At 41.7% G+C, this 27941-nt stretch overlaps 1 protein-coding gene across 1 annotated transcript in view; it reads left to right on the top strand.

Moving 5' to 3' along the window:
- Positions 1 to 6555: 6555 nt before the first annotated feature.
- Positions 6556 to 27941, top strand: part of LOC129869508 (UDP-N-acetylglucosamine/UDP-glucose/GDP-mannose transporter-like) — a 34345-nt gene continuing 12959 nt past the window's right edge. The window contains exons 1-8 of the mRNA XM_055943978.1: positions 6556 to 7057; positions 7503 to 7536; positions 7612 to 7698; positions 7780 to 7847; positions 12392 to 12463; positions 16897 to 16965; positions 20131 to 20233; positions 26318 to 26410. Coding sequence (XP_055799953.1) covers positions 6948 to 7057; positions 7503 to 7536; positions 7612 to 7698; positions 7780 to 7847; positions 12392 to 12463; positions 16897 to 16965; positions 20131 to 20233; positions 26318 to 26410 — 636 coding nt within the window. The 5' untranslated portion in view covers positions 6556 to 6947. The remainder of the gene's footprint in view (positions 7058 to 7502; positions 7537 to 7611; positions 7699 to 7779; positions 7848 to 12391; positions 12464 to 16896; positions 16966 to 20130; positions 20234 to 26317; positions 26411 to 27941) is intronic.

Genomic DNA, 27941 nt, shown 5'->3' on the forward strand with positions numbered 1-27941 from the left:
TGAATGATGTCTGTGAGTATAACAGAATTTTGAAATCCAAATAGGAAGTGGGAAATCTGAGGTTGGTCGATTTTTTTTGGAACTCATCGCCTATCGAATACACAGTGGGATATGGATCAGTTTGCACTTCCTACGGCTTCCACTAGATGTCAACAGTCTGTAGAACCTTGTCTGATGCTTCTACTGTGAAGTGGGGCCGAAGGAGACAGGAATGAGTCAGGTCTACCATGAGCTGACCATACTCTGGCCATGCTCTGACCATGAGCTGACCATGCTCTGACCATGCACTGACCATGCACTGACCATGCTCTGACCATGCACTGACCATGCGCGTTCACATGAGAGGGAGCTCTGTTCCATCGCACATCTGAAGTCAATGGAATTCTCCGGTTGGAACGTTATTGAAGATTTATGTTAAAAACATCCTAAAGATTGATTCAATACATCGTTTGACATGTTTTTACTGACTGTTACGGAACTTTTTGACATTTCGTCTGATTTTAGTGAACGCGCTTCCTGACTTTGGATTTGTTTACCAAACACGCTAACAAATATAGCTATTTGGAGATAAATTATGGACATTACCGAACAAAACAAACATTTCTTGTGGGAGTCCTGGGAGTGCATTCCGGTGAAGATCAGCAAAGGTAAGTGAAGATTTATAATGCTATTTATGAGTTTTGTTGACTGCACAATTTGGCGGGTAACTGTATGGCTTCCTTTTGTGGCTGAACGCTGTTCTCAGATTATTGAATATTGTGCTTTTGCCGTAAAGGTTTTTGAAATCTGACACAGCGGTTGCATTAAGAACAAGTGTATCTTTAATTCTATGTAAAACATGTATCTTTCATCAAAGTTTATGATTAGTAGTTATGTTATTTGATGTGGCTCTCTGCAATTTCTGGCATTTCTGAACATGGTGCCAATGTAAACTGAGGTTTTTGGATATAAATATGAACTTTATCGGACAAAACATATATGTATTGTGTAACATGAAGTCCTATGAGTGTCATCTGATGAAGATCATCAAAGGTTAGTGATTAATTTTATCTCTATTTCTGCTTTTTGTGACTCCTGTCTTTGGTTGGAAAAATGGCTGTGTTTTTCTGTGATTTTGCGGTGACCTAACATAATCGTGTGTGGTGCATTCTCCTTTTTGAAATCGGACACTGTGGTGGGATTAACAAGAAGTGTATCTTTAAAATGGTGTGAAATACTTGTATGCTTGAGGAATTATTTTATTTATGAGATTTCTGTTGTTTGAATTTGGCGCCCTGCACTTTCACTGTTGTCATATCGATCCCGTTAACGGGATTGCAGCCATAAGAAGTTTGACAACTGAACCCAAGTATATCAGTTGGCATTAACAAGCTACCTGATGTATTATTTGTCAACACACACACACAGCAAATACAGGGACATTTATTTTTCAGCGAACATTAGCTATGTCAACTTCAGTCTAACTAAATGAGGTTGAGCTAACAACATATTACTTGACTATCTGAGGTGGAAGCTAGCTACAGTAACTACCTAATAACAGGTACACAGAGAAACTGTTGCAATTTTAGTTGCAGTTGAGTTGCTTGCAAATGTTAGTTGCTGGGGGGTGTTACACAAAACACCTCAGACGCAATTAGCTAGTTACCTTCAACTAGAGTTGCAACAAAGTTGTCCAGTGTCTAATGCTAGCCTCGTCAACAACATTCATGGCCGGTTAACGTTTCCTCGGGCTCCTTTGCATTGACTCACGTCGCCTCCTCCGTTCAGTTGCTTTTGCTTGACTCTGAAGTCAGCGACGTTGATGATGGTCGGTCGGTAGTCCCTACACCATAACCCTCTAAATGTCAAATGAAGGCCCAAGCAGAGGGCATTAAATAGGCCTATGGCTCCTTTCCATTCGGAAACTCCTGGTTGCCGCATTGAAAGTGCCCTTTATCGCTAAGCCTGCCTCCGCGAAGTGCTGTCTTCAGATCCTGCTAGCTCGAGCTGGCATGTCCTTTCTCTGCAGGACATGGAGCCACTTCTTCAAAAGTGCAGCCTATGGTAGTTACCAAGGGATTTTTTTGGAGCCAATTCATACAGCCCGGCGCTATACAGTTCATGTTTGAATTACTATTTGTTGTTTCCATCTTCGTTGTCCGCATCTAACCTCACTCTCTTCGATTGACGCTCCGCGTAAAAACTCAATACCACAGACAATTTGATTACTGCCAGTGACGCACTGGTGTCAGTCGTTACTATGGCAATTTAAAATGGCGCTGACCATAGCTCAAATAAACTTTGTAGACGATCAAAATACCTAACATAGAGATGTTTAATGGTAAATGCACATGTTTAGTATTAGTAGATTGTCAACTGTAAATATAAGCAGAGAATTATTCAATCACCCGACCTCAACCCAATTGAGATGGTTTGGGATGAGTTGGACTGCAAAGTTAAGGAAAAGCAGCCAACAAGTGCTCAGCATATGTGGGAACTCCCTTCAAGACTGTTGAAAAAGCAGGTTGACAGAAGGACAAAGCTGTCATCAAGGCAAAGGGTGGCTTCTTTTTTGGTTACTACATGATTTCATGTGTTATTTCATAGTTTTGATGTCTTCACTATTATTCTACAATGAAGAAAATAGTTTAAATAAAGCAAAACCCTTGAATCTGTAGTTGAGTCCAGACTTTTGACTTGTACTGTATGAATGTATATATACAGTTGGAGTCGGAAGTTTACATACACAAATACATTTAAACTCATCATAATTCCTGACATTTAATCCTAGTAAAAATTCCCTGTCTTAGGTCAGTTAGGATCACCACTTTATTTTAAGAATGTGAAATGTCAGAATAATAGTAGAGAGAATTATTGATTTCAGCTTTTATTTCTTTCATCACATTCCCAGTGGGTCAGAAGTTTACATACATTCAATTAGCATTTGGTAGCATTGCCTTTAAACTGTTTAACTTGGGTCAAACGTTTCCTTCCACAAGCTTTCCCTAATAAGTTGGGTGAATTTTGGCCCATTCCTCCTGACAGAGCTGGTGTAACTGAGTCAGGTCTGTAGGCCTCATTGCTCGCACATGCTTTTTCAGTTCTGCCCACAAATGTTCTATAGGACTGAGGTCAGGGCTTTGTGATGGCCACTCCAATACCTTGACTTTGTTGTCCTTAAGCCATTTTGCCACAACTTTGGAAGTATGCATGGGGTCATTGTCCATTTGGAAGACCCATTTGTGACCAAGCTTTAACTTCCTGACTGATGTCTTGAGATGCTGCTTCAATATAGCCCCATAATTTTCCTGCCTCATGATGCCATCCATTTTGTGAAGTGCACCAGTCCCTCCTGCAGCAAAGCACCCACAAAACATGATGCTGCCACCCCCGTGCTTCACGGTTGGGAAGGTGTTCTTCGGCTTGCTAGCTTCCCCCTTTTTTCTCCAAACATAACCATGGTTATTATGGCCAAACAGTTATATTTTTGTTTCATCAGACCAAAGGACATTTCTCCAAAAAGTACGATCTTTGTCCCCATGTGCAGTTGCAAACCGTAGTCTGGCTTTTTTATGGTGGTTTTGGAGCAGTGGCTTCTTCCTTGTTGAGCAGCCTTTCAGGTTATGTCGATATAGGACTTGTTTTATTGTGGATATAGATAATTTTGCCCTTGTTTCCTCCAGCATCTTCACAAGGTCCTTTGCTGTTGTTCTGGGATTGATTTGCACTTTTCGCACCAAAGTATGTTCATCTCTAGGAGACAGAACGCGTCTCCTCCCTGAGCGGTATGACGGCTGCGTGGTCCCATGGTGTTTATACTTGGGTACTATTGTTTGTACAGATGAATGTGGTACCTTCAGGCGTTTTGGAAAGTGCTCCCAAGGATGAACCAGACTTGTGGAGGTCTACAATTTTTTGTCTGAGGTCTTGGATGATTTCTTTTGATTTTCCCATGATGTCAAGCAAAGAGGCACTGAGTTTGAAGGTAGGCCTTGATATACATCCACAGGTATACCTCCAATTGACTCAAATGATGTCAAATAGCCTATCAGAAGCTTCTAAAGCCATGACATCATTTTCTGAAATTTTCTAAGCTGTTTAAAGGCACAGTCAACTTAGTGTATGTAAACTTCTGACCCACTGGAATTGTTATACAATGAATTATAAGTGAAATAATCTGTCTGTAAACAATTGTTGGAAAAATGATTTGTCATGCACAAAGTAGATGTCTTAAACGACTTGCCAAAACTATAGTTTGTTAACAAGAAATTTGTGGAGTGGTTGAAAAACTATTTTTAATGACTCCAACCTAAGTGTATGTAAACTTCCGACTTCAACTATACCTCGGCCTCAGCTGTGAACAATCTGAGAGACAAGGCAAGAAGGGCCTTCTATGCCATCAAAAGGAACATAAAATTCGACATACCAATTAGGATCTGGCTAAAATACTTGAATTAGTTATAGAACCCATTTCCCTTTATGGTTGTGAGGTCTGGGGTCCGCTCACCATCCAAGTATTCACAAAATGGGCCAAACACCAAATTGAGACTGCATCAGAATTCTGCAAAAATATCCTCTGTGTACAACATAAAACACCAAATGATGCATGCAGAGCAATTATCAAAATCCAGAAAAGAGACTAAATTCTACAACCATCTAAAAGGAAGGGATTTCCAAACCTTCCTTAACAAAGCCGTAACCTACAGAGAAATTAACCTGGAGAAGAGCCCCCTAAGCAAGCTGGTCCTGGGCTCTGTTCACAAACACAAACAGACCCCACAGAGCCCCAGGACAGCAACACCATTAGAGGCAACCAAATCATGAGAAAACAAAAAGATAATTACTTAACACATTTGAAAGAATTTACACAAAAAACAGCCAAATAGTGCTATTTGGCTCTAAACAGAGAGTACACAGTGGCAGAATAAAGATAGAAGGAAATCATTGACTACTGTATGTACAGACTCAGTGAGCATAGCCTTGCTTTTGAGAAAGACCGCCGTAGGCAGACCACACTGCCCTTTCCCACCTGGACAAAAGGGATACCTATGTGAGAATGCTGTTGATTGACTACAGCTCAGCGTTCAACACCTTAGTGCCCACAAAGCTCATCACTAAGCTAAGGACCCTGGGACAACACCTCCCTCTGCAACTGGATCCTGGACTTCCTGACAGGCCTTCAGGTGGTAAGGGTAGGAAACAACACATATGCCACGCTGATCCTCAACACCGGGGCCCCTCAGGGCTGCATGCTTAGTCCCCTCCTGTACTCCCTGTTCACCCACGACTGCGTGGCCAGGCACGACTCCAACACCGTCATTAAGTTTGCTGACGACACAACAGTGGTAGGCCTGATCACCGACAACGATGCTCACATTGAGGGAGAGGTTGTTGTCCTGGCACCACACTGCCAGGTCTCTGACCTCCTCCCTATAGGCTGTCGCATCGTTGTCGGTGATCAGGCCTACCACAGAGGCCAAGCTTCCTGACATCCAGAACCTATATACTAGGCGGTGTCAGAGGAAGGCCCAAAAAATTGTCAAAGACTCCAGTCACACAAGTCACAGACTGTTCTCTCTGCTACCGCACGGCAAGCGGTGCCAGAGCGCAAAGGACCAAAAGGCTCCTTACCAGCGTCTTTAACAACCCTTCCTACATGTACAAATTACCTTGACTAACCTGTAATCCCGCACATTGACTCAGTACCGGTACTCCCTGCATATAGCCTCGTTATTGTTTTGTAATTTTCTTGTTATATTTCAATGTTTTCGATTTTTTTTTTCACTAGTTAATTTAGTAAATATTTGATTAACTCTATTTCTTAACCTGCATTATTGGTTAGTGGCTTGTAAGTAAGCATTTCACTGTAAAGTCTACGTATTCGGCGCATGTGACACAACATTTGATTTGAAGACAGGCTATGTGCACTACTCTTGTACTTTAACTATTTACACATCATTACAACACTGTATGTAGATGTAACGGATGTGAAATGGCTAGCTAGTTAGCGGGTACGCGCTAATGGTGTTTCAATCGGTTACGTCACTTGCTCTGAGACTTGAAGTAGGGTTTCCCCTTGCTCTGCAAGGGCCGCGGCTTTTGTGGAGCGATGGGTAAAGATGCTTCGTCGGAGACCGTTGTTGATGTGTGCAGAAGGTCCCTGGTTCGCGCCCGTGTCGGTGCGAGGGGACAGTTTAAAGTTATACTGTTACATAGACATAATATGACATGAAATATGAAATATGACATGAAACTTTTGTGAGTGTGTTTACTGTTACTTTTTTGTTTGTTTCACTTTTGTTTTATCTATTTCACTTGCTTTGGCAACGTAAACATGTTTCCCATGCCAATAAAGCCCCTCGAATTGAAATTGACAGATTTTCCGCCGAGTTGTGCCTCTCATTCCTCTTCCTCTGACGCAGGCCAAGCAAGCGATGGCTGAGAGAGAGGAGGATGGTTAGTGCTCTATGGGATCCTTAATACGTCCACATCCTAAATCATAACCCTAACTTTACCTTAAAGGTAGACTCAGCGATATGATATAGATGCAGAAAGTGAACAGCATAGTTGGTTAATTTCCGCAAAAACTAAGGGCGTTGAAGCGTGGGGATAACTGCTCCGCTGTTTTGGAGCCCTGGCAACAACGCCGTACACAGCGTGAAGCAACCCGTGCACATGCGCAGATACTGTCCGTGTTCGAGTGCATCAACACCGTTATGTATCATTGGTAAATTGTGACTGACTGATTGACAAATAATAATGAGTTATTTATGATGCAAGGTGATTTGTAGGTCAGTCAGTCGCCTGCAGTCGTTTTGATTATCTCGAATACAGTCCATTTCTGCGGTGCTGCTCGTGGCAACGTCATGTCGTCGAGTCTACCTTTTACCGGACGTCCCGATGATCCCATTTAGACTTAGACTCTTCTAGAGAAGGATAGAGAGTGGGAAAGAGGAAAGAGCTTGGGGATGGCGGACAAATCTCTCACGGTGTTCGTGAAGCTGTTCGCCGCGGTATTTTACGGACTCAGTTCTTTCCTCATCGTCGTGGTAAACAAGAGCATCCTCACAAACTATAGGTTTGTTTGATTTCCGTTTAGGCTGTCCGCTAGTTCCAAAAACATCTAGACACACAGCGATGCTACGTACTGTTTGATTCTGGTCAGGCTATTCATTAACTAGCTAACGTAAACTCACTTGCTAGTTAGATAATATTGCTTGGACAGGTTACGTTATTTAGCTAGTTAATTGACGTCAGCGAGCTACTTCCTACTAACGTTAGATACACATTTAGACAGTTATTTATATTGTCTATGTAGGTAACTTAGCTACAGGTTTGAGGCTTTGGTGGCTAACGTTAAACTTTAAATAATTAACTTTGATCGCTACACTAGCTAGCTGACTACTGTAGCTTTGTCAATGTGTCACGGTTTGGGGCACCTTCATATCACAAAGTTACACGAGATGTTTGTCCATTTTCTCAAGCTGTTTTCTTGTCACAGTACGATACATTTTTACTTTCAGGTTCCCCTCGTCAATATGTGTCGGCATCGGTCAGGTAGGTGTTATTCCTGTGTTTGTGTGAGAGAGTGCGGTGTGTGACTCCAGTATAACTGAGGTGTCTGTGTTGTAGATGCTGGCCACCGTGGTCGTGCTGTGGGTGGGCAAGGCTCTGAGGGTGCTAAGTTTCCCAGACTTCGACCATAGTATACCTCGCAAGGTGAGTCAGTCAGCTAATAGGTAGGTGTGCATGTCTGTCTGTGTCCATCTTTGTGTGTGTAACGTGTTTCTCTTGTTGCAGACCTTCCCGCTCCCTTTCTTGTACGTAGGGAACCAGATAACGGGACTGTTTGGAACAAAACGCCTAAAGTATGTTATGGTTTTCTGGGTTTATATGTTATGGATAAATGTTGTGGTAGGGCTGGGCGATATGGCCAAAATCTCATATACCGATATAGGTCGTTTCAAATCCGATAACGATACATATCATGATATAGTACATTTTCTGTGAATTCAATGAATCAATAGTTTATATAAAATGACCACATGTAAAGGCCTATTTCTCATTACATTTAGAATTAAACTCAACAAATTAAAGGTTCTTTTATAAGTTCTCCTTTTATTTAGAACCTTTGCACATTTTCAATTAAGCCTGTAATAAAATAATGTATAAAATCGAAAGAGGTAAATAGAAAACACTTCAACTATAGTTGCAAACATATATTTATATAAAAATTGGGGGTGTTGCCTGTGTTGCATGTTATTTTGGCATTAATACGTGTCGCATATCAATTTGGTACCTTGGGTTGGGTGTTAACTCACGAAACCCCCGTTTCTCCACCGTGAAAATTGGGGCCATGTCTTTGCAGATGTACGTTGTAACAGCAGCTGTTATCTCCTTCCATCTTCGTGATTCTTTGCCATATGGTGTGCCGCGGGCAAACGCTATTGCAACGTCTGAGTCGGATTTGTTTTGAGCACTCAACTTTACTTTTCTGGGTCTCATCCGTAGACTCTCTCTGTACTGTTTCACAGGGCAGGGTAGCCTGGTGCGTTGGGACTAGTAACCGAAAGGTTGCAGGTTCATATCCCCGAGCTGACAAGGTACAAATCTGTCGTTCTGCCCCTGAACAGGCAGTTAACCCACTGTTCCTAGGCCGCCATTGAAAATAAGAATTTGTTCTTAACTGACTTGCCTAGTTAAATAAAGGTAAGATAAAATTTTAATAAAAAAAAACTGTTTCACATGATTCTTGCGTAGGTGGTAAAAGAGGTTAGTGGTGTTTGAGCCTGTTCTCAGGACCGGCCTGCGGCATATTTTGCAAAGGGCGGTTTTCTGGTCCGTGTCAGACTTTTCATACCCAAACCACGTCCATGACCGAAGTCGCTCGTCTTTTAGGTACGAGCTCCTTGTCTCCGTGCAATATGTCACGTTCACTCCATGTTTGTGTTGCACATTTCTAGAACGCAAAGCGTCGTCAAGTTGACTAAAAATATTGCCGTAAAGAGTGTGATTTGCGACACAACGGAATAAACGATAGGGAATAATATTAAACAATGTTTTTCTATTGTCACATGATATATATCGTCATATTGCCCAGCCCTATGGCTACCCGAGGGTTCGGAAAGTATTCAGACCCCTTCTGTTTTCCCACATTTTGTTACGTTACAGCCTTATTCTAAAAGGGATTAAAATAAACATGTTCCTCATCAATCTACACACAATACCACATAATGACAAAGCGAAAACAGGTTTTTAGCGATGTTTGTAAATGTATAAAATAAAAAAAAGATTTTAATAAAGTAAGTATTCAGACCCTTTGCTATGAGACTCGAAATTGAGCTCAGGTGCATCCTATTTCCATTGATCATCCTTGATGTTTCTACAACTTGATTGGATTCCACCTGTGGTAAATTCAATTGATTGGACAGGCATACACCTGTAAGGTCCCACAGTTGACAGCGCATGCCAGAGCAAAAACCAAGCCATGAGGTCGAAGCAATTGTCCTCAGAGCTCCGAGACAGGATTGTGTCGAGGTACAGATCTGGGGAAGGGTACCAAAACATTTCTGGAGCATTTAAGGTCCCCAACAACACAGTGGCATCCATCATTCTTAAATGGAACAAGTATGGAACCACTTAGACTCTTCCTTAGAGCTGACTGCCTTGCCAAACTGAGCAATTGGGAAGGGCCTTGGTCAGGGAGGTGACTGACAGAGTTCCTCTGTGGAGATGGGATAACCTTCTTGAAGAACAACTATCTCTGCAGCACTCCACCAATCAAGCCTTTATGGTGGAGTGGCCAGACGGAAGCCACTCCTCAGTAAAAGGCACACGTCAGCCCCCTTGGAATTTGCCAAAAGGCACCTCAGACCTTTAGAACGAGGTTCTCTGGTCTGATGAAACCAAGATTAAACTCTTTGGCCTGAATGCCAAGCGTCATGTCTGGAGGAAACCTGGCACCATCCCTACAGTGAAGCATGGTGGTGGCAGCATCCCTACGGTGAAGCATGGTGGTGGCAGCATCGTGCTGTGGGAATGTTTTTCAGTGGCAGGGACTGGGAGATGAGTCTGGATTGAGAGAGAGATGAACCGAGCATAGTACAAAGATCCTTGATGAAAACCTGCTCCAGAGCGCTCAGGACCTCAGACTGGGGCGAAGGTTCACCTTCCAACAGGACAACGACTCTAAGCACACAGCCAAGACACCGCAGGAGTGGCTTTGGGACAAGTCTCTGAATGTCCTTGAGTGGCCCGGCCAGAGCTCGGACTTGAACATGATAACTGAAAAGACGTGAAAATAGCTGTGCAGCGACGCTACCAATCCAACCTGAGAGCTTGAGCAGATCTGCAGAGAAGAATGGGAGAAACTCCACAAATACAGGTGTGACAAGTTTGTATCTTCATACCCAAGAAGACTCGAGGTTGTAATCGCTGCTAAAGGTGTTTCAACAATGTACTGAGTAAAGGGTCTGAATACTTATTTAAAGAAGGTATTTCTGTTTATTTTTAATGCATTTACCAAAATGTCTAAACCTGTTTTTGCTTTCTCATTATGGGGTATTGTGTGTAGTTTGAAAAGGAGGAAAACTCATTTTATAATAAGGCTGTAATGTAACAAAATGTGGAAAAATCATGGGTCTGAATACTTTCTGAATGATGCTCTGGTAATATCTGGGGTTATATGGAATGGTTATAGGATGGGGTTATATGGGGTTATAGGTTGGGGTTATATGGGGTTATAGGTTGGGGTTATATGGAATGGTTATAGGTTGGGGTTATAGGTTGGGATTATATGGAATTGTTATAGGTTGGGGTTATATGGAATGGTTATAGGTTGGGGTTATATGAAATGGTTATAGGTTGGGGTTATAGGTTGGGATTATATGGAATGGTTATAGGTTGGGGTTATATGAAATGGTTATAGGTTGGGGTTATAGGTTGGGATTATATGGAATGGTTATAGGTTGGGGTTATATGGAATGGTTATAGGTTGGGGTTATATGAAATGGTTATAGGTTGGGGTTATATGGGGTTATATGGAATTGTTATAGGTTGGGGTTATATGAAATGGTTATAGGTTGGGGTTATATGGGGTTATATGGAATGGTTATATGGAATGGTTATAGGTTGGGGTTATATGGAATTGTTATAGGTTGGGGTTATATGGAATGGTTATAGGTTGGGGTTATATGAAATGGTTATAGGTTGGGGTTATAGGTTGGGATTATATGGAATGGTTATAGGTTGGGGTTATATGAAATGGTTATAGGTTGGGGTTATAGGTTGGGATTATATGGAATGGTTATAGGTTGGGGTTATATGGAATGGTTATAGGTTGGGGTTATATGAAATGGTTATAGGTTGGGGTTATATGGGGTTATATGGAATTGTTATAGGTTGGGGTTATATGAAATGGTTATAGGTTGGGGTTATATGGGGTTATATGGGGTTATATGGGGTTATATGGAATTGTTATAGGTTGGGGTTATATGGAATGGTTATAGGTTGGGGTTATATGAAATGGTTATAGGTTGGGGTTATAGGTTGGGGTTATATGGAATGGTTATAGGTTGGGGTTATATGAAATGGTTATAGGTTGGGGTTATAGGTTGGGATTATATGGAATGGTTATAGGTTGGGGTTATATGGAATGGTTATAGGTTGGGGTTATATGAAATGGTTATAGGTTGGGGTTATAGGTTGGGATTATATGGAATGGTTATAGTTTGGATTTATATGGAATGGTTATAGGTTGGGGTTATATGAAATGGTTATAGGTTGGGGTTATAGGTTGGGATTATATGGAATGGTTATAGGTTGGGGTTATATGGAATGGTTATAGGTTGGGGTTATAGGTTGGGATTATATGGAATGGTTATAGGTTGGGGTTATATGGGGTTATATGGAATGGTTATAGGTTGGGGTTATATGGGGGCGCAGGTTGGGGTTGTATGGAATGGTTATAGGTTGGGGTTATATGGAATGGTTATATGGAATGGTTATAGGTTGGGGTTATATGGAATGGTTATAGGTTGGGGTTATATGGGGTTATATGGGGTTATATGGGGTTATATGGAATGGTTATAGGTTGGGGTTATATGGGGGCGCAGGTTGGGGTTGTATGGAATGGTTATAGGTTGGGGTTATATGGAATGGTTATAGGTTGGGGTTAAATGGGGTTATATGAAATGGTTATAGGTTGGGGTTATATGGGGTTATATGGAATGGTTATAGGTTGGGGTTATATGGGGTTATATGGAATGGTTATAGGTTGGGGCTATATGGGGTTATATGGAATGGTTATAGGTTGGGGTTATATGGGGGCGCAGGTTGGGGTTGTAGGTTGAGGCTTCATCTAGCTGTGTTGTTTTGGAGGTAGTGGATAGATGATGATATTGTTCTCTCCCAGCCTGCCGATGTTCACAGTCCTCAGGAGGTTCTCCATTCTCTTCACCATGATGGCTGAAGTTCTGCTGCTCAAGTATGATTTTAAATATACTCATTTTGAATATTGGAACACTAGGTTAAACAGCATTGCTTTCTCTACCCTCTAAAGGGAGAATCCTAACTTCTACTGTGTGATTTTTCCTGTAGTCATGCATTTATGTCATTGGAGACCAAGGGAACATATTTGTTTAAGTGGCAGTTAGGATTCACCCCTAAATGACCAGTCTGTATGTCTGTAATAAAATAGTGCCTCCACCAAGTATTCACCCCTTGACTTTTTCCACATTTTGTTGTCTTACAGCCTGAATTTCAACATTTATTAAAAACATTTTTTTTGTTGTCACTGGCCTACACACAATACCCCATAATGTCAATGTGGTATTATGTTTTACAAATTAATAAAAAAATGTCAAGCTGAAATGTCTTGACTCAAATGAGTGTTAAACCCCTTTGTTACGGCAAGCCTGAATAAGTTCAGGAGTAAAAATGTGTTTAACAAGTCACATAATAAGTTGCATGGACTCACTCTGTGTGTAATAATGGTGTTTAACAAGATTTTTGAATGACTACCTCATCTCTGTACCCCACACATACAATTATCTGTAAGGTCCCTCAGTCCAGCAGTGAATTTCACACAGATTCAACCACAAAGACCAGGGATGTTTTCCAACTCCTCGTAAAATAGGGCACCTATTGGTAGATGGTTAAATACAAAGAAAGGCACCTATTGGTAAATGGTTAAATACAAAGAAGGGCACCTATTGGTAGATGGTTAAAAAAGCAGACATTGAATATCCCTTTGAGAATTGTGAAGTTATTAATTACATTTTGGATGGTGTATCAATACACCCAGTCACTACAAAGATACAGGCGTCCTTCCTAACTCAGTTGCCGGAGAGGAAGGAAAACGCTCAGGGATTTCACCATGAGGCCAATGGTGACTTTTTAAAACAGTTACAGATTTTAATGGCTGTGATAGGAGAAAACTGATGATCAACAACATTGTAATTGATATACTAAACTAAGTGACAGAGTGAAAAGGAATCCTGTACAGAATATAAGTATTCTAAAACATGCATCCTGTTGACAATAAGGCACTAAAGTAAAACTGTACAAAATGTGGCAAAGAAATTTACTCCATGTCCTGAATACAAAGCATTATGTTTCGGGAAAATCCAACACATCACTAAGTACCACTCTATATATTTTCAAGCATCGTGGTGGCTGCACCATGTTATGGGTATGCTTGGCATGGCAAGGACTAGAGTTGTTTAGGATAAAAAACACTATAGAGCTAAGCACATGCAAAATCCTAGAGGAAAACCTGGTTCAGTATTTATTAGGATCCCAAATTAGCTGAAGAGGTAGTGGCAACTCTTCCTGCTGTCCAAACAGGAAACGACAAATAAAATACATACATAGCACCACATTTACATGAAAATTCAGCAGATGCTCCCGAACAGAGCGGCCCACAGCTAGTGCATTGATCTTAAGATAGCCAGGTGAGATAACCACGTATCACATAATACACTACAAAATGCATAAAAATGTCTCTTCACAGTTCCTGTCGTGCCGTAAGGTGTTCTTTTATTGTGCTAGTCCCCATTCTCATGAAATCAATGTAACAGTATAACTTTAAACCGTCCCCTCGCCCCGACCCGGGCGCGAACCAGGGACCCTCTGCACACATCAACAACGGTTGCCCACGAAGCACGGTCGTTACCCATCGCTCCACAAAGGCCGAGGCTGAAATGAATGATCCCAGAAATGTTGTGCATACGTTTGTTTAAAAACGTCTTAGTGAGCATTTCTCCTCTGCCAAGATAATCCATCCACCTGACAGGTGTGGCATATCTAGAAGCTGATTAAACAGCATGATCATTACACAGGTGCACCTTGTGCTGGGTACAATAAACGGCCACTCTAAAATGTGCAGTTGTCTCACACAACACAATGCCACAGATGTCTCAAGTTGGGAGTGTGTAATTGGCATGGTGACTACAGGAATGTCCACCAGAGCTGTTGCCAGATAATTGAATGTTAATTTCTCTACCGTAATCCGCCTCCAGCGTTGTTTTAAAGAGTTTGGCAGTACGTCCAAACGGCCTCACATCGGCAAGCAAAGTGTAACAACCACGCCAGCCCCTCCACATCTGACTTTTTCACCTGTGGGATTGTCTGAGACGAGCACTAATTTCTGCACAAAAGGTCTCCGGCAAGCTTATCTGCCCGCTCGTCATCCTCACCAGGGTCTTGACCTGACTGCAGTTTGGCGTCGTAACCAACTTCAGTGGGCAAATGCTCACCTTCGATGGCTACTGGCACACTGGAGAAATGCTCTCTTCATGGATGAATCCTGGCTTCAACTGTACCAGGCAGATGGCAGACTACGTGCATTGCGTCGTGTGGGCGAGCGGTTTGCTGATGTCACATGGTGAACAGAGTGACCCGTGGTGGTGGGGTTATGGTATGGGCAGGTATAAGCTACGGACAACATGCGCAATTTGAATGCACAGAAATACCATGACGAGATCCTGAGGCCCATTATTGTGCCATTCATCCACCGCCATAGTCTCCTGTTTCAGCATGATAATGCACAGCCCCATGTCACAAGGATCTGTACACAGTTCCTGGAAGCTGAAAATGTTTCTTCTGTGGCCTGCATACTCAGACATGTTACACTATATACAAAAGTATCTCTGTATGTGGACACCTCTTCAAATTAGCTTGTAAATATTGTCGGTCCTCGGTTGCAACACTCACTAGAGAGTTCCAAACTGCCTCTGGAAGCAACGTCAGCACAAGAACTGTTCGTTGGGAGCTTCGTGAAATGGGTTTCCATGGCCGAGCAGCCGCACACAAGCCTAAGACCACCATGCGCAATGCCAAGCGTCGGCTGGAGTGGTGTAAAGCTCGCAGCCAATAGACTCTGGACCATTGGAAACGCGTTCACTGGAGTGATCAATCAAGCTTCACCATCTGGCAGTCCGACAGACAAATCTGGGTTTGGCGGATGCCAGGACAACGCTACCTGCCCGATTGCATAGTGCCAACTAAAGTTTGGTGAAGGAGGAATAGTGGTCTGGAGCTGTTTTTCATGGTTCCAGCTAGGACCCTTAGTTCCAGTAAAGGGAAATATTAAAGCTACAGCATACAATGACATTCTAGACTATTCTGTGCTTCCAACTTTGGCAACAGTTTGAGGAAGGCCCTCTACTGTTTCAGCATGACAGTGCCCCCATGCACAAAGCGAGGTCCATACAGAAATGGATTGTCGAGATCGGTGTGGAAGAGCTTGACTGGCCTGCACAGAGCCCTGACCTCAACCCCATCAAACACCTTCGGGAAGAATTTTAACGCCGACTGCGAGCCAGGGCTAATCACCCAACATCCGTGCCCGGCCTTACTAATGGTCTTGTGGCTGATCGAAATGTTCCATCATCTAGTGGTTTGCCTTCCCAGAAGAGTGTATGTTGTTATGGCAGCAAAGGGGAGACCAACTCCATATTAATGCCCATGATTTTGGAATGAGATGTTCGACGAGCAGGTGTCCAGATACTTTTGGTTATGTAATGTACCGTGACGAGATTCTGAGCCCCATTTTATTGCCTTTTCATGTACCATCACCTCATGTTTCAGCATGGTAATACATGGCCCCATGTCGCAAGGACCTGTACACAATTCCTGGAAGTTGAAAATGTCCCAGTTCTTCCATGGTCTGCATACTCACCAGACATGTCACCCATTGAGCATGTTTGGGATGCTCTGGATCGACGTGTACGACAGCATGTTCCAGTTCCTGCCAATATCCAGCAAGCTGAGTGGGACAGCATTCCACAGACCACAATCAACAACTTGATCAACTTTATGCGAAGGATATGTCACACCAGATACTTACTGGTTTCTGATCGACGCCCCTATCTTTAAAAAAAAATATCTGTATTCCCAGTTGTTAAATCCATAGCTTAGGGCCTAATGAATGTTTCAGTTGACTGATTTTCTTATATGAACTGTAACTTAGTAAAATCTTTGAAATTGTATGTTGCGTTTTATTTGTGTTAAGTGTAAATTGGCTTAAAAATCTGTCAAGACTTGAACATTTCTGTCTAGAAACAACCAACTTGACAGCTTGAAGAATAAAAAAATGTATAATGTGCAACTATTTTCTAATCCTGGTGTGCAAAGCTGTTAGACTTACCTAGAAAGACTTCCATAAGGGATTCTGACATGTATTGACTCAAGGGTGTGAATGCTTATGTAAATTAGACATTTCTGTATTTCAGTTTCAATACATTTGCGACAATTTCTAAATACATGTTTAAACTTTGTTAAAATGGGTTATTTGGTGAAATCTATTGAATCCATTTTGAATTCGGGCTGTAACACAACATGGAATAAATCAAGAGGTTTGAAGACTGTCTGATGGCCTGTACTTAGTCTCTAACCTTTTACTCTTCAACTCTTCAGGAAGACATTCTCCAGGCCTGTCCAGCTAACAGTGTTTACTATGATCCTGGGGGCGTTTGTAGCAGCAAGGTACGTTCTACTGCTCCAGGTGTGAAGAGTGTCTGACGTCAGCTTTAGTCATGGTATATCATCTATAGGACCCCTTTTTCATATGGTATATAATATCTTTAGGTCAGCTTTATTCATATGGTATATAATATCTTTAGGTCAGCTTTAATATAATATCTTAGGTCAGCTTTATTCATATTGTTAAGGCTGCGAAGGTTCAACTGAGATAGGAACAATAGCACACCTGAACTTGGTTAAAATAATTGTTTAATTCAAGAGTTAATAAATGGCAAATGCAATTTCCGTATATACGGGTTCACTGCACCACCCCGCAGGGTGGAACAAGGAACTGACTTGTTCCTGACAAAGATATTATAATATACTCATGACAGAGATAGTTCCCGCTTCCGAGCCGGCCTGTCAGAGTAGAGACTGGGCGTGGTTTAGACTCACCCAGCCTATCGTTGGTGTTGGCGCTTAACTTCTTCTGGCTGCAAGCCCGACGTCGGTACACTTATGACAACAGCCAGCTCAAAGTGCAGGGCGCGAAATTCAAAATATATATTTTTAAAATATTTAACTTTCACACATTAACAAGTCCAATACAGCAAATGAAAGGTACACATCTTGTGAATCCAGCCAACATGTCCGATTTTTAAAATGTTTTACAGCGAAAACAGCACGTATATTTATGTTAGCTTACCACCAAATACGAAAAAAGGACAGACATTTTTCACAGCACAGGTAGCATGCACAAAGCCAACCTAACTAACCAAGAACCAACCAAACTAACCAACTAACAACTTCATCAGATGACAGTCTTATAACATGTTATACAATAAATCTATGTTTTGTTCGAAAAATTTGCATATTTCAGGTATAAATCATAGTTTACATTGCAGCTACAATCAGAAATTGCACCGAAAGCAGCCATAATAATTACAGACACCAACGTCAAATAACTAATTACTCATCATAAAACATTTCTGAAAAATACATAGTGTACAGCAAATGAAAGACAGGCATCTTGTGATTCCAGCCAATATATCCGATTTATTAAGTGTTTTACAGCGAAAACACAATATAGCGTTATATTAGCTTACCACAATAGCCAGAAACACAAGCCATTTCCCAGTAGCAAAGGTTAGCGATCGTAACAAACCAGTAAAATATATATAATTTTTGACTAACCTTGATATTCTTCATCAGATGACAGTCCTATAACATCAGGTTATACATACACTTATGTTTTGTTCAAAAATGTGCATATTTAGAGCTGAAATCAGTGGTTATACATTGTGCTAACGTAGCTACTTTTTCCACAACGTCCGGATATTTTTCTGACACTTTTTCTGACACACATATTCTGACCAAATAGCCATTCATAAACATAACAAAAAAATACATGTTGTATAGGAAATGATAGATCCATTAGTTCTTAATGAAATCGGCGTGTTAGAATTCTAAAAATAACTTCATTACGACATCCAGCTTCGGTATAGCTAGAGTACCCAAAAGCTGGGTGCCGACGACTAGTTCACATGTACGACAGATATATGAAATAGCATCATAAAATGTTTCTTACTTTTGCTGATCTTTCATCAGAATGTTGGACAAGGGGTCCTTTGTCAAGAACAATCGTTGTTTGGATTTAGAACGGCCTTTTTCCCTCTCGATTTAGCAAGCACACTAGCCAAATGGCACGAATCTCTCCATCGTCAACAAACTCAGAGAATGGAACACGGCAAAACTCCCGAAAAATGTTCAATAATCTGATTAAACTATATTGAAAAAACATACTTTACGATGATATGGTCACATGTATCAAATAAAATCAAAGCCGAAGATATTAGTCGTCCATAACGGCAGCTAAACAGAAGGCAAATCCAGGTGCCTCCTCGCGCTCTCCAGAAAACAGGAAATGGGTGACACGTCATACAAAGAGCTTGTATTCCACTTCAGACCAAGATAAACACTCAATTTCTTCTCTCACCGCCTCTTGACATCCAGGGGAAGGTCTATGAAGTGCATGTATACTAATACGTATCATGCTCATTTTATAGGCAGGAAGTAGAACAGAGCCTCGATTTCAGACTTTCCACTTCCTGGTCAGGAAGTTTGTGCCAAATGAGTTCTGTTTTACTCACAGATATAATTCAAACGGTTTTAGAAACTGGAGAGCGTTTTCTATCCAATAGTAATAATAATATGCATATTGTACGAGCAAAAATTGAGTACGAGGACGTTTGAAATGGGCACCTTTTATCTGGCTACTCAATACTGCCCCTGCAGCCCAAACAGGTTAAGCTAGTCCTAGCCCCTTAGCGCATGTGATGACTTGTCTTCGGGTGCAGAGATGATCTTCGTGTGCATAATTTCCTGCTATTGCACCACAATCAGCATTCTCCTGATTCACCCCCCTTCTTCTAAACCCCTCATGTGCCTCTCTAAGATTAGCACAGTTTCGGTCACACAGGACAGCTTCTTGACACACACACATACACACTATTTCACATTTTTGTTCATATCTTAAGCTCTTGTACATTGTTGCATACAAACACATACTTTAGTCTGCACCCTGAGGGTTAGGCCTTGAGCACTGGTAAGCCTGAGAACAATGCAAATGTCAGGTTCACATGAGTCATAAATTCAAGCTTTAATACATGAGAAGCTCTTTTAGCTTATAGTTATTTAAGCATGCTAAACCTTGCAAAACCCCACAATATGGTATATAATATCTTCAGGTCAGCTTTATTCATATCATATATAATATCTTCAGGTCAGCTTTATTCCTGGTGCACAGAGAAGGGTTAGGGTCCACACCAGTATCTCCATGTATTTTCCTGTGTTATGTCCCGTTTTTGTCCCACACTGAATGACCAGATTGGAAACAAGTGTTTACGCTTTCATGTGTCTGGGTTTCTAGTAGTTTAAAAACTGTTTTAAACTGTGTATATTGTTTTACCAAAAATAAAATGAATCAATTCATAAAGTGTTTAAATGATCTCTTTGAGTTGTGCTGGAGGAGTCATGCCCTCTCTAGAATGTTGTCTTTACGGCGTGTGAGTCTCTGCCCCCAGCTAATGACATGTTTCAACATGTTCACCCTCCCTTATGTTTCTGACCTGTCTCTGCGCTCTACTGACCTGCTGTGTGTGTCCTTCCGTACGTGTTCTCTCTCTCCAGTGCTGACCTGTCTTTCGACCTCCAAGGCTATGTGTTTATTCTGCTAAATGATGTTCTGACTGCAGCTAACGGAGCCTACGTCAAGCAGAAGCTAGACTCGAAGGTATGTAGCAGCTAGCTGGACTAATGTCTGTGTGTGTGTGTATATAATATATTTGTGTGTGTATGTATATACAGTTGAAGTCAGAAGTTTACATACACTTATGTTGGAGTCATTAAAACTTGTTTTTCAACCACTCCACAAATCTCTTGTTAACAAACTATAGTTTTGGCAAGTTGGTTAGGACATCTACTTTGTGCATGACAAGTCATTTCTCCAACAATTGTTTACAGACAGATTATTTCACTTATAATTCACTGTATCACAATTCCAGTGGGTCAGAAGTTTACATACAGTAAGGTGACTGTGCCTTTAAACAGCTTGGAAAATTCCAGAAAATGATGTCATGGCTTTAGAAGCTTCTGATAGGCTAATTGACATAATTTGAGTCAATTGGAGGTTTACCTGTGGATGTATTTCAAGGCCTACCTTCAAACTCAGTGCCTCTTTGCATGGCATCATGGGAAAATCAAAAGAAATCAGCCAAGACCTTAGAAATTCATCCTTGGGAGCACTTTCCAAACGTCTGAAGGTACCACGTTCATCTGTACAAACAATAGTACGCAAGTATAAACACCATGGGACACGCAGCCGTCATTCCGCTCAGGAAGGAGATGCGTTCTGTCTCCTAGAGATGAACGTACTTTGGTGCGAAATGTGCAAATCAATCCCAGAACAACAGCAAAGGACCTTGTGAAGATGCTGGAGGAAATAGGTACAAAAGTATCTATATCCACAGTCAAACGAGTCCTATATCGACATAACCTGAAAGGCCGCTCAGCAAGGAAGCTCCAAAACCGCCTTAAAAAAGCCAGACTACGGTTTGCAACTGCACATGGGGACAAATATCGTACTTTTTGGAGAAATGTCCTCTGGTCTGAGGAAACAAAAATAGAACTGTTTGGCCATAATGACCGTCGTTATGTTTGGAGGAAAAAGGGGGAGGCTTGCAAGCCGAAGAACACCTTCCCAACCGTGAAGCACGGGGGTGGCAGCATCATGTTGTGGGGGTGCTTTGCTGCAGGAGGGACTGGTGCACTTCACAAAATAGATGGCATCATGAGGTAGGAACATTATGTCGTTATATTGAAGCAACATCTCAAGACATCAGTCAGGAAGTTAAAGCATGGTCACAAATGGGTCTTCCAAATGGACAATGACCCCAAGCATACTTCCAAAGTTGTGGCAAAATGGTTTAAGGACAACAAAGTCAAGGTATTGGAGTGGCCATCACAAAGCCCTGACCTCAATCCTATAGAAAATGTGTGGGCAGAACTGAAAAAGCAAATGTGAGCAAGGAGACCTACAAACCTGACTCAGTTACACCAGCTCTGTCAGGAGGAATGGGCCTAAATTCACCCAACTTATTGTGGGAAGCTTGTGGAAGGCAACCTGAAACGTTTGACCCAAGTTAAACAATATAAAGGCAATGCTACCAAATACTAAATGAATGTATGTAAACTTCTGACCCGCTGGGAATGTGATGAAAGAAATAAAACCTGAAATAAATCATTCTCTCTTATTATTCTGACATTTCACATTCTTAAAATAAAGTGGTGATCCTAACTGACCTAAGACAGGGAATTTTTACTAGGATTAAATGTCAGGAATTATGAAAAACTGAGTTTAAATGTATTTGTGTATGTAAACTTCCGACTCCAACTGTATATATACATTCATACAGTACAAGTCAAAAGTGTGGACTCAACTACAGATTCAAGGGTTTTGCTTTATTTAAACAATTTTCTTCATTGTAGAATAATAGTGAAGACATCAAAACTATGAAATAACACATGAAATCATGTAGTAACCAAAAAAGCAGCCACCCTTTGCCTTGATGACAGCTTTGTCCTTCTGTCAACCTGCTTTTCCAACAGTTTTGAAGGGAGTTCCCACATATGCTGAGCACTTGTTGGCTGCTTTTCCTTCACTCTGCGGTCTAACTCATCCCAAACCATCTCAATTGGGTTGAGGTCAGGTGATTGTGGAGGCTAGGTCATCTGATGCAGCACTCCATCACTCTCCTTCTTGGTCAAATAGCCCTTACACAGCCTGGAGGTGTGTTGGGTCATTGTCCTGTTGTAAAACAAATGATAGTCCCACTAAGACCAAACCAGATGGGATGGCGTATCGCGACAGAATGCTGTGGTTCATGCAGTGAAGAGTTGATGTTGAGTTGTCTGTTATTTGGGCTGCAATTTCTGAGGCTGGTAACTAATGAACCTCTGCAGCAGAGGTAACTCTGGGTCTTCTGATTGGCTCAAACGCATTAAGAAGGGAAGAAATTCCACATATTGAATGAGTAAGTGTGTCAACTTTTGACTAGTACTGTATGTAGCACCCAGCTGGACGAATATACAGTACCAGTCAAAAGTTTGGAAACACCTACACATTCCAGGTTTTTTCTTTCTACTATTTTTTACATTGTAGAATAATAGTGACGACATCAAAACTATGAAATAACACATGTAGTAACCAAAAAAGTCTAAACCAATCAAAATATATTTTATATTTGAGATTGTTCAAAGTAGTCACTCTTGGCATTCTGTCAACCAGCTTCATGAGGTAGTCACCTGGAATGCATTTCAATTAACAATTGAATTAGCAAGAACAGCTCAAATAAGCAAAGAGAAAGGACAGTCCATCCCTACTTCGGAACATTAAGTTTCTTCAAGTGCTATGATGAAACTGGCTCTCATGAGGACCGCCACAGGAAAGGAAGACCCAGAGTTACCTCTGCTGCAGAGGATTCATTCATTAGAGTTAACTGCACCTCAGATTGCAGCCCAAATAAATGCTTCACAGAGTTCAAGTAACAAACACACCTCAACATCAACTGTTCAGAGGAGACTGCGTGAATCAGGCCTTCATGGTCGAATTGCTGCAAAGAAACCACTACTAAAGGACACCGATAAGAAGAAGAGACTTGCTTGGGCCAAGAAAGAAGAGTAAGGGACATTCGACCGGTGGAAATCTGTCCTTTGGTCTGAGTTCTAATTTGAGATTTTTGGTTCCAACCGCCGTGTCTTTGTGAGATGCAGAGTAGGTGAACGGATGATCTCCGCATGTGTGGTTCCCACCGTGAAGCATGGAGGAGGAGGTGTGATGGTGCTTTGCTGTTGACACTGTATGTGATTTATTTACAATTCAAGGCACACTTAACCAGCATGGATACCACAGCATTCTGTCGCGATACGCCATCCTATCTGGTTTGGTCTTAGTGGGACTATCATTTGTTTTTCAACAGGACAATGACCCAACACACCTCCAGGTTGTGTAAGGACTATTTGACCAAGAAGGAGAGGGATGGAGTGCTGCATCAGATGACCTAGCCTCCACAATCACCCGATCTCAACCCAATTGAGATGGTTTGGGATGAGTTGGACCGCAGAGTGAAGGAAAAGCAGCCAACAAGTGCTCAGCATATGTAGGAACTCCTTCAAGATTGTTGGAAAAGCATTCCAGATGAAGCAGGTTGAAAGAATGCCAAGTATGTGCAAAGCTGTCATCAACGCTACTTTGAAGAATCTAAAATATTTTTGTTTACTACATATGTGTTTTCATAGTTTTGATGTCTTCAATATTCTACAATGTAGAAAATAGAAAAAATAAAGAAAACCCCTTGAAAGAGGTGTGTCCAAACTTTTGACTGGTACCGTATGTTGTACCTAGCTGGACTAATATATTTAGCACCTAGCTTTCGGAAAGTATTCAGACCCTTTCACTTTCCCCACATTTTGTTACGTTACAGCCTTATTCAAAAATGTATTACATTAATTTGAGCAATCGGGGGAGAAGGGCCTTGGTCAGGGAGGTGGAGGAAAAATGGTCTGGGGCTGTTTTTCATGGTTCCGGCCCCTTAGTTCCAGTGAAGGGAAATCTTAACTCGACAGCATACAATGACATTCTAGACTATTCTATGCTTCCAACTTTTTGGAAACAGTTTGGGGAAGGCTGTTTCCTGTTTCAGCATGACAATGACCCTGTGCACAAAGCGAGGTCCATACAGAAATGGTTTGTCGAGATCGGTGTGGAAGAACTTGACTGGCCTGCACAGATTCCTGACCTCAACCCCATCGTACACCTTTGGGATGAATTGGAACACCGACTGTGAGCCAGGCCTAATCGGCCGACATCAGTACCTAACCTCACTAATGCTCTTGTGGCTGAATGGAAGCAAGTCCCTGCAGCAATGTTCCAACGTCCAGTGGAAATCCTTCCCAGCAAAGGGGGCCGAAATCCATATTTTTTATTTTTTTTATCCCATTTTCTCCCCAATTTTCGTGGTATCCAATCGCTAGTAATTACTACCTTGTCTCATCGCTACAACTCCCGTACGGGCTCGGGAGAGACGAAGGTCGAAAGCCATGCGTCCTCCGAAGCACAACCCAACCAGCCGTACTGCTTCTTAACACAGCGCGCCTCCAACCCGGAAGCCAGCCGCACCAATGTGTCGGAGGAAACACCGTGCACCCGCCCCCCTCGGTTAGCGCGCACTGCGCCCGGCCCGCCACAGGAGTCGCTGGAGCGCGATGAGACAATGATATCCCTACCGGCCAAACCCTCCCTACCCCGGACGACGCTATGCCAATTGTGCGTCGCCCCACGGACCTCCCGGTCGCGGCCGGCTGCGACAGAGCCTGGGCGCGAACCCAGAGACTCTGGTGGCGCAGTTAGCACTGCGATGCAGTGCCCTAGACCACTGCGCCACCCGGGAGGCCGAAATCCATATTTTAATGCCCGTGATTTTGGAATGAGATGTTTGTAGAGCAGGTGTCCACATACTTTGGTCATGTAGTATATGTGGAGATAATGGAAGGCAAGCTATCCTTCACATGTTATTGTTGGATACCAGTTAGTTTAGTTCATCAGTTAATCAGACAAAACTTGTGACTCCAGTTTTAACTCAATAAATGATCAAGGCTTGTACTCCAGTAGAGCACAGGCAGGCTGAGATATGTTTAGAAAGTGACTTCTGAATGAGAGTTAATTTTGGGAGTTGACATGAGGTTGGCTGTTGCACTCATATTACACTGTCTGCTAGCTTTCTAATTCACTTTATGCTACTGCTTTGACTACTAATGTATACTTGTTTTATGATCTCTCATCACCACTAGTTATACTATTGTACCGTCAGTTATACTATCATACTATTATATCACTAGTTATACTATTCTACTACTAGCTATACTACTAGTTATACTATTATACTACTAGTTATACTGTTCTACCACTAGCTATACTATTCTACTACTAGTTATACCACTAGCTATACTACTAATTATACTATTCTACTACTAGTTATACCACTAGTTATATTGTTCTACCACTAGCTATACTACTAGTTATACTACTAGTTATGCTATTCTACCGCTAGTTATACTATTCTACTACTAGCTATACTGCTAGTTATACTATTCTACCGCTAGTTATACTATTCTACTACCAGCTATACTGCTAGTTATACTATACTACCGCTAGTTATACTATACTTCCGCTAGTTATACTATTCTACCGCTAGTTATACTATTCTACCACTAGTTATACTATTCTACCACTAGTTATACTATTCTACCACTAGTTATACTATTCTACCGCTAGTTATACTATTCTACCACTAGCTATACTGCTAGTTATACTATACTACCGCTAGTTATACTATTCTACCGCTAGTTATACTATTCTACCACTAGTTATATTATTCTACTACTAGTTATACTATTCTACTACTAGTTATACTATTCTACCACTAGCTATACTGCTAGTTATACTATACTACCGCTAGTTATACTATTCTACCTCTAGTTATACTATTCTACTACTGCCAAAGTAATTTTTATGTACTGTCCTTTAGACTAATGATATACCTACCAGCATAGACACTGAGGTACTATTCTACCACCATATATGGAGTTAGCATGCCGTCCCAACAACCAGAGCAGTGAGCTGGTGACAGCTGTATGCTGGCTAGAGAGGAATGTACCATCATGAATAACCCTCTCTGTTCTCTTCTCTCCCTCTTTTTCCTGCCTCTTCTGCCCCTCCCTTCTCTCCCTCTTGCCCCTCCCCTCTCTCCCTCCCCCTCAGGAGCTGGGGAAGTATGGCTTGCTGTATTATAATGCGTTGTTTATGATCTTTCCAACAATGCTGCTAGCTCAACTCACTGGAGACGTTCAGAGGGTAAGATCTGTCTGTCTACCGGTCTGTGTGGCAGCAGTCTCTCAATGTGCTGATGTCATGGAGAGACTGAGAGGGAGGGCGCGAGACAATTGGCAAAGTGGGCAAACTTAGGCAGGAAACGTCAACAACGAACAGTTAGCCGTCATACTCATGCATGAAAAAACTAATAATTAAAGAAAAGCATCTGTCTGTCATGTCTTTAATCTGAGCCTAGAGGAAAGTCTTTGTCCTCAGGCCTGGAGGGAAGCCAAAGTCATTCGGCTACCCAAGAGTGGTAAAGCTGCCTTTACTGGTTCTAACACCAGACCTATCAGCTTGCTGCCAACTCTTAGCAAACTGTTGGAAATACAGTACAACCAAATACAATGCTATTTCTCTGTAAACAAATTAACAACAGACTTCCAGCATGCTTATAGAGAAGGGCACTCAACATGTACTTCACTGACTTAAATGTAAAAGAAGACGATTGTGGCTGTTCTGTTAGATTTCAGTGCAGCCTTTGACCATAACCTGTTGTTGAGAGAATTTATGAATTTTCAACCTCAGATTGCAATATCGTGGATTCAGAGCTATCTAATAGAACTCAGAGGGGTTTCTTTAATGGACGCTTCCTTAATGTCAAACATTTAAGGTGTAGTGTACCACAGGGCAACTCTTTAGCTCCGCCACTTTTTTCTATTTTGACCAATGACCTGTCACCTGTCAGAGGGCTGATATAAATACTACAGTGCCTTGCAAAAGTATTCATCTCCCTTGGTGCTTGTTCTATTTAGTTGCATTACAACTTTTATTTGGGTTTCCGGTAATAGACGAACAAAAATAGTCCAAATTGGTGTGAAAAAAAAACTTGTTTCAATAAATGTAAAAAAAGGAAAAGTGGTGCGTGCATATTTTTATTTTTATTTCACCTTTATTTAACCAGGTAGGCTAGTTGAGAACAAGTTCTCATTTGCAACTGCGACCTGGCCAAGATAAAGCATAGCAGTGTGAACAGACAACAACACAGAGTTACACATGGAGTAAACAATAAACAAGTCAATAACATAGTAGGAAAAAGAGAATCTATATACAATGTGTGCAAAAGGCATGAGGTAGGCAATAAATCGAATAATTACAATTTAGCAGATTAACACTGGAGTGATAAATCATCAGAAGATCATGTGCAAGAAGAGATACTGGTGTGCAAAAGAGCAGAAAAGTAAATAAATAAAAGCAGTATGGGGGTGAGGTTGGTAAGTTGGGTGGGTAGTTTACAGATGGACTATGTACAGCTGCAGCGATCGGTTAGCTGCTCGTATAGCAGATTTTTAAAGTTGTTGAGGGAGATAAAAGTCTCCAACTTCAGAGATTTTTGCAATTCGTTCCAGTCGCAGGCAGCAGAGAACTGGAAGGAAAGGCGTCCAAATGAGGTTTTGGCTTTAGGGATGATCAGTGAGATACACCTGCTGGAGCGCGTGCTACGGGTGGGTGTAGCCATCGTGACCAGTGAACTGAGATAAGGCGGCACTTTACCTAGCATAGCCTTGTAGAT

Source organism: Salvelinus fontinalis, chromosome 14 (genome assembly GCF_029448725.1).
Source record: "Salvelinus fontinalis isolate EN_2023a chromosome 14, ASM2944872v1, whole genome shotgun sequence".
In the NCBI taxonomy this organism is placed as follows: Eukaryota; Metazoa; Chordata; class Actinopteri; order Salmoniformes; family Salmonidae; genus Salvelinus; species Salvelinus fontinalis.